At 55.9% G+C, this 7,620-nt stretch overlaps 2 protein-coding genes across 2 annotated transcripts; one reads left to right on the top strand and one right to left on the bottom strand.

Moving 5' to 3' along the window:
* Positions 1-1,744: 1,744 nt before the first annotated feature.
* On the top strand, positions 1,745-2,932 carry PITX3 (paired like homeodomain 3; the record flags this gene model as incomplete). The annotated part of the gene is made up of 3 exons (XM_080694600.1): positions 1,745-1,862; positions 2,042-2,244; positions 2,345-2,932. 3 exons carry the CDS (start codon positions 1,745-1,747, stop codon positions 2,930-2,932), a joined length of 909 nt encoding a protein of 302 aa, XP_080550726.1.
* Positions 2,933-4,169: 1,237 nt separating this feature from the next.
* Positions 4,170-7,220, bottom strand: ELOVL3 (ELOVL fatty acid elongase 3; the record flags this gene model as incomplete). Its single annotated transcript, XM_080694502.1, has 4 exons — positions 4,170-4,597; positions 4,843-4,994; positions 6,106-6,237; positions 7,129-7,220. The coding sequence occupies 4 exons, from the start codon at positions 7,218-7,220 to the stop codon at positions 4,170-4,172; spliced, it is 804 nt and encodes a 267-aa protein (XP_080550628.1).
* Between the last annotated feature and the right edge of the window lie 400 nt (positions 7,221-7,620).

The raw sequence follows: 7,620 nt of genomic DNA, 5'->3' as shown, positions 1-7,620 counted from the left end.
GAGTTTTGAGCCCCAGTAGTGCCCGTTCCCTTCCTCCCACTGGAATGCCTGCAGGGGAAGACTGGAGAGGGACCCAGGCAGGCTCCTGGGCAGTGTCGGGCTAGGTTTGGGAGAGGAAGTGCCAGCAGGAAGAGGGTCTGAAGGAGGGCTATTCTTACCCCTTGGAGTGGGCTTGTTAGAGGCCCTCATGAAATGGAGCTCTGACTGGTGGGACGCAAGATGCAGTTGGCAGGCAAAAGGGCAGACAGGGCCCGAGTGTCGCTTGTTTTCAAACTTGCTATTGACTTTGGACCCCTTTATTCAGATACAATCTCTTAGCTGGGCAGAGTGGCACACACCTATAATCCTAGCACCTGGGAGACTGGGACAGGAGGATCCCATGTTCTAGGCCAGCCTCAGCAATTCAGTAAGACCCTCAGCTACTTAGTGAGCCCCTATTTCAAGAAATAAGAAAATAAAAAGGGCTGAAGATGTAGCTCAAAGGTAGAATGCCCCTGGGTTCAATTCAAAGTACAACCAAATTAAAAAAAAAAAAAAAAGAAAACAAATGAGATTTTTTTTTCAGAAATTATAAACAAAACAGACAAAAGCAGCTGGGCGTGGTGGCGCACACTGAGTGAGGCTATCAGCAACTTAGTGAGACCCTGTTTCCAAATAAAATATAAAATAGTTCTGGGAGTATAGCCCAGAGGTAGAAAGCCTCTGGGTTCCACTCCCAGTGCCACAAAAAAAAAAAAAAAAAAAAAAAAACCAGACAAAAGCAGAGCTACCCTAGTTAAAGCCAATGATCCAGCAAGGCCAGGCCAGAGCTGGAGCTGGAGCCCCCAAAAGACCAGAGCCCCCAAAGAACACAATTTGAAAAAGCAAATGAAGAAATAGTGTTCACTTAGGAGTCCCAGCAACCTGGTCCAGATCCTAGTTCCACGGCTTACAAGCTCTGCGACCTCCTTAAAGTCACTTCAAGTCTCAGTTTCCTCATTAGGGAAAAGATGATACTGGTGAGCGTCCCTAATCTGAAAGACTGAAATCTGAAATTCAGATTTTTGAGCATCGGTGCCCAAAAGATTTTGGTGCATTTCGGATTGCCTATTTTTTTAATTAGGGATGCCCAACTGGTAAATCTAAGCAAAATATTCCAAAATCGAAAACACTGAACTCTGAAACGCCTGGTTCCAAGCATTTCAGATAAGGGACACTCAACCTGCATGAGTTAATCAATCTCCGTGTGTTCTTGTGAGGGAGAGGTAGTGAGGTGAAGGCTCACAGTAAGTACCCATAAGAGGAGTAATGATTCCTGTGGGGGAAAACACTAGGTCTGGTTCAAATGAACACCTCTCCCAAGGGAGATGTTCAGCAGGTTCAGGCTGTGCTCGGACGACCGGCTGAGGGGCTCATATGAGTGAGTATATGGGGACTTTTGAGCCTGGGGTGAGAAGGGATTGATGTTTGAAGGATGTCGTATATGGGATTTGATGTGCAATCGTGTGTATTTTCGCTCATTCCATCAACACTGAATACCATCTGTGCACCAGGCTCCATTTTAGGGGCCCAGCAGTTAAGAAAGTCTAGTGTATATGCGGCTATTTCCTCTTCTTATGGCACTCCACTCGAGGGGTAGCTTTCTGTCAGTGACTGGGAAAGTGCTCAGGGGAATTGCAGGGAAACCCTACGAGGATCCGGATAATCCCGCGATTTTCTCGCATTAACTTGGTCTGTGTCTTCTTTTCTCCAGAGCCCTCTCTCCATGGAGTTCGGGCTGCTGAGCGAGGCGGAGGCCCGGAGCCCGGCCCTGTCTCTCTCTGAGGCCGGCACTCCCCACCCTCCGCTCGCAGACCACGGCTGCAAGGGCCCGGAGCACAGCGGTGAGCGCGCCCCCTCCCGGGCACGGAGGAGACGACAGCTCGGCCCCTGAGCGAGTGGGGGGGAACCCGACGTGGCGGACCGGGAGGAGAGCTGGAGGGAGGTCGAGGTGGTCCCTGCACGGTAGGATCCGCGCAGGCCCGCACACCCTGTGACCTTATCCCCCCCCCGGGGCCCCCAGACTCGGAGAAGGCTTCGGTCTCGCTGCCCGGCGGCTCCCCCGACGACGGCTCCCTGAAGAAGAAGCAGCGGCGGCAGCGCACGCACTTCACCAGCCAGCAGCTGCAGGAGCTGGAGGCCACCTTCCAGAGGAATCGCTACCCCGACATGAGCACGCGCGAAGAGATCGCCGTGTGGACCAACCTCACCGAGGCCCGCGTGCGGGTACGGCCGCCCCCGGGGCTCCCTCCGCGCCCGCCCGCCCGCCCCGCCCGGCCCCCGTCGGGCGGCGCCCGGCCCCCTGACGCCCCTCTCGCGCCCGCAGGTGTGGTTCAAGAACCGGCGCGCCAAGTGGCGCAAGCGCGAGCGCAGCCAGCAGGCCGAGCTGTGCAAGGGCGGCTTCGCGGCGCCGCTCGGGGGGCTGGTGCCGCCCTACGAGGAGGTGTACCCCGGCTACTCGTACGGCAACTGGCCGCCCAAGGCGCTCGCGCCGCCGCTCGCCGCCAAGACCTTCCCGTTCGCCTTCAACTCCGTCAACGTGGGGCCTCTGGCCTCGCAGCCCGTCTTCTCGCCACCCAGCTCCATCGCCGCGTCCATGGTGCCCTCGGCCGCCGCGGCCCCGGGCGCGGTGCCCGGCCCCGGCGCGCTGCAGGGCCTGGGCGGGGGGCCCCCCGGGCTGGCCCCGGCCGCCGTGTCCTCCGGGGCGGTGTCCTGCCCTTACGCCTCGGCCGCCGCCGCCGCCGCCGCCGCCGCCTCCTCCCCCTACGTGTACCGGGACCCGTGCAACTCGAGCCTGGCCAGCCTGCGGCTCAAGGCCAAGCAGCACGCCTCCTTCAGCTACCCCGCGGTGCCCGGGCCGCCCCCGGCCGCCAACCTCAGTCCGTGCCAGTACGCCGTGGAGCGGCCCGTATGAGCGGCGGCCCGAGGACCGGCCCCGAGGGCGGGGCGGCGGTTTACAGACTCCCCGGACCGGGGCCGTCTAGACCGGCGTGCCCCCGCCCCGGGGTCTGAGAGGGGTTGCGGGGGCCGCCGGGGTGCGGCTGGCTCGGGAGAGGGCCTTTCCCCTCCCGCCCTGAGGGAGGGGTGGACTGGGCCCACGCGGACAGTGCCCCTGGGACTAAGGCCAGGAACAGGGACCAGCTCCCCCGGGGCCAACTCGCCCTTGGCCCTTCCCGCCTTCTCCAGACTCCCCCTACCCGGTTTTCAAAGATACATGAAATAAATGTGCGCGGACTATCAAAGGCCTGATGATTCAGGGTTGCGGTTGGGCCCAGTCCCTTCGTCCTCCCCCACTGCCTAAAGGAGAGGTGGACGCAGACGTAGGAGGTGAGGGTCCAGACTGCCAGGGCTTCAGTTCCACTCACTCCCCTCCTTCAGGACCGGGAAGCCCCGACCCTGGAGCAAGGGGCGGTACTTGCGCGCGGAGCTCCGGGCACCAGAGAGTTGGCGGCCGTCGATCGAAGCTGGTGCTGCGGCGCCACCTCGTGGTCTCAGGGAGGACAGCTGGTAGGTCTGGTCTCAAAAGCTTGAAAAGGATCATTTCTGCAACTTAGGAAGCCTGACTTGAGATAAATTACTCCTCCTTTCTGCACCTGTTTCTCACTGTTCCTATGAGGGGCTTGGGCCTCTAACAGCAATAAAATTCTGGTCTGTAACAGACATTTATTAAGTGCCTACCAGGCCGAGGATTCTTCTTGTGTGTGTGCCTCTCACCTTTCCACACACCCTCAGGCTTCCCACCTGCTGATCACCCCATTGCCGGCAGTCTTCTCCCATCACAGAAGCCTCCTTCTTCCTCCAGATCCCTAAGTCCCCCCCCCAAAAAAAATGTGGTTGACATTTTAAATTTAAATAATAGAGCAAGAAGAAGAAAGAGTTCTACATAGAAATATAAATAATTCAGCTCTGGGGGTCCTCCTATCCCCTTCCCAGGGCCTGCTTGGCCTTCACTTACTCATCAAAGGACAGGACCACACCTCCACCCCAGGGGTGATGCTTCTTGCCTGTTATAACTTTCTGCCACCGTGGGCCATACATCCCGTGGGGAAGCCATGCAGGGAATTCACCCTAATCATTCTCCCAAACCTAAGGCGAGCCCCGTAGCGCCCTGGGAAAGGAAAATCTGAGGCTCTGTCTTTTTCTCCAACCCTTCACTGGCTCTTGGCCGTGGCTTTGACCTTGGGCCTGATGTAGGTTTTGTGGAAGAACCGGGCAAAGAGGATGAAATAGGTGGTATACAAGACAAAGGACCAGAAGAAGTGTTCGGCTGTGGTGCTGCACCCTTGATCCTGCCTCCAGACGTAAGTCAAGATGCCAATGATGGTTCCCATAACCATCTGCAGGATCTGCAGGCTGGTGATGAGCATGGGGAGCAGGCTGGGGTACTTCACTCTGGCAGCCTTCAGAGTGTAATAGGTGTACATGATGGCATGCACACCAAAGTTCATGGTCATGAACCAGCCGCCCGAGGGTACTTTGTTCTTGTATCCAAAGCTCGTGAACAACAGCACTGTGCTGTGGTGGTACCAGTGCACAAAGATGAGCGGCCGCTTACGCAGGATGATGAAGGCTGTGTCTCCTGGGAGATGGGAAACCACAGCTAGCATACCACCCAGCGTCGGGATCACCCTCTGCCCTGAGTATGGGGGGCACAAGGCGGATTCTCAGGGTGGGAAGGGGGGTCCTTGGAGCAGAGAAGAGGGGTTTGGTGGGATATGTGGTTAGGACCCGGGGTGGGGAAGGCACTCTAGGTGATGGGGAAGGGGAGGGCTTTCAGGAAGGGTGTAATTTACTGGGCACCAGAGACAAAGCCTTGCCACTCACCGAGTTCAATGACCTTGCTGAGGAGAAAGACCCAGGACCAGAATTTGATTGTAGTACTCTCCGTGTGGATTATGAAGCAGACCGTTTGCTTTAGGCCCTCCCTATGCACTACAGCTCCCATATAGCCCCATGTCCTCACTGCCCCCAGGATACTGAAATGGGACAGAGAAAGAAAGTGTGAGGATCATTCCCAGGCACCAGTCCACCCTTCCCCCAGCCTGACAAAGTGTCTGAGTCCTAAGCTCCATCACTTTCTTCTCCTTCCAGGGGGACTAGGTCACAACGTCTGAGATCCTGGGCCAATTTGGTAGATCCAGCCAGCATCCCACAGGAGATGAGGATTGGAAAAGAGGATAAGGGAATACAGGGAGGTGGGATTAAAGTTAAATTAGGAAGCCAGGCGTGGTGGCGCACACTTGTAATCCCAGTACTTGGGAAGCTGAGACAGGAGGAGGTTCTTGGCCAGCCTCAGCTAAGGCCCTCTGAGGTTCTCAGCCCTCAGCCTCACTAAGTAGTAAGAACCTGTTGTAGCCGGGCGTGGTGGCGCACGCTTGTAATCCCGGCGCTTGGGAGGCTGAGACAGGAGGATCGCACAGGTTCGAAGCCAGCCTCAGCTACTTAGTGAGGCGCTCAGCTACTTAGTGAGACCCTGTTTCCAAAGAAAATATAAAATGGGTCTGGGAGTATAGCTTGGAGGTAGAAAGCCTCTGGGTTCCACACCCCCAGTACCACCAAAAAAAAAAAAAAAATAGGGCTGGGGGTATAGCTCAGAGGTAGAATGCCCCTGGTTTCCATTCCCAATATTGCCAAAGAGAAGAAAGAAAGAAAGAAAGAAAGAAAGAAAGAAAGAAAGAAAGAAAGAAAGAAAGAAAGAAAGAAAGAAAGAAAGTTAAAATTAGGGAATGGGATTCTTGGGATGGGTTGGGAGCTTGAGAAGAAATGCGTGGCAGGATAGAGAAGATCAAAGGATCTGGGGCAGGAAACATGGGAAGGAGGGGCCAGGAAAGTTGCTGGACAGTCTCGGGAGATGATGTCAGTTGCTGAGAGTATTAGAGGCTGCAGAAATTGGTTGGAAGTACAGACTTCATAACTGTGAGAAGGATGGAGACTCTGCCAAGCTGGGGTCTGGGAAAGAAGGCAAACAGAGGAACATGGAAGAGGGGAAGACTGGACTCCATGCAACTGAGGCTCCGGAAAGTTTTTAAAGGATGAAATCGAGGTGAGGACTAGCAAACAGGCAAAGAGTGCGCGTGTGGGTCTTACCTGAAGATTGCAAGGGAGAAGGACCAAAGGACGAGAGGCCCCTGCAGGTTGAAGCCTTTCCGTGTCTTCATGTAGTTCTGCCCCACAATGATGAGCAGCAGGTAGATCAGAACTATGAAGAATGAGGTTGTCCTGGCAGAGAAAAGGCACAGGGGACGGGCTTATGGGCGGGTGTTGGTCAGAGGAATGCCCACCCGTCTCTCCAGGTGAATGTCTAGGTTGGCGGTCCAGCTCTGCCACTTACTACTACATGACATCCTGGTTTTCTCACTTGGAAAGGGTGGGGGTGACAATACTCCTCTCCTGCAGTGTTAATTATGAGAAGTACTAACACAGGGCAGGGGCTGTAGCCAAGGTTTCTGTGATTATTGCTTTCTCAATTAGGTCTGGGGTGGATGACAATGGTCTGGCCCACGCCTGGTCAGGGATGTGGGGTAAGAAGAGTGTGGCAATAGCTTCTTCATGGTTGGGTCATGGCAAATTGGCTGGGACACAAAACCAGCCCACAAACCCCTCTGGGGAGCTTTAGGGTTATGCCAGAGAGCCTGGAGAAAGCTCAGAAGACCTACCTGACTTTGCTTCCTTCTTCAAAGCAGGGGTGATGGGGCACTTGGGGAAGGTGATGATTGTGTAGGGCAGGCTGTCCCTGGGCAGGAGCACCATGGGTTCAGAGACACACGGACCCAAAGGGCAGGGGAGAGTTATCTACTGGGCGTTCAGATCAATCTCATTTCTCAGCCACCAACTCTCGCTGCACTCTCCCTGGCTTCTGTCTCTTCCACACCCCTCTGTATCCTCCCATTTCTGCACCCTCTCTTACAGCTCTAATCTCTTTAAGGTGCCATGTAACCAGAATCTTGGACAACGATGGGGTGGAGCTAATATTGGGAGCCCTACACCTTTGTTCTTTAAGAAAACCTCTGAGGGCATGCAGTGACCTTTTGCTCTCTCTCCCCCTCTTCCCCTCAAAGCAGTCGGGGTGTCTGGCCCCTGGCATGGCCCTTTCCCCTTCCCAGGTCTCACCAGTACTCCTCCAAAAAGGGCCTTAAGTCCTGGAACATCTCGAAGTTATAGGGCTGGAAGAACTGCCCCGAAACGTTCGTAGCTGTGACCATTTCGTTCTGCAGACGTCGAGGTCCAGAGCTCGGGAGGCTGGGCGGGAGGCTGAGGGTGAGGGGGCTGAGGATGGAGTGAACCTCCGAGCGGGATGGAACGGACCCAGGACAGAAAGAACTGGGCGAGGCAGGAGCACCTCGGTGCAAGCACGTGAGCCGCTCCCCAGCTCCCAAGTCGCTGCTGATGCGGTTTATAACGCGAATTGCTGGATCTCAGGCCGGCGCTAGGGCCCCTCCCTGCGCTCGGCCGTTATCCAATCTCGGCCGAGATACGCCTATGTCCAGCCCCTGAGCCGCATCCTTCCCTCTGATTGGTCATTCTCAAGGACAGCTCCCCCAGGCGCCTGTCAAGCCCTGCCCCAAATCCTGTGGTAGGTTCTCGCCCCGCCCACTTCCCCAC

Source organism: Muscardinus avellanarius (assembly GCF_963383645.1).
Source record: "Muscardinus avellanarius genome assembly, chromosome: 4".
Classification (NCBI taxonomy): Eukaryota; Metazoa; Chordata; class Mammalia; order Rodentia; family Gliridae; genus Muscardinus; species Muscardinus avellanarius.
The sequence above is the reverse complement of the archived record's forward strand: the minus strand, read 5'-3'. Positions and strand labels throughout refer to the sequence as shown.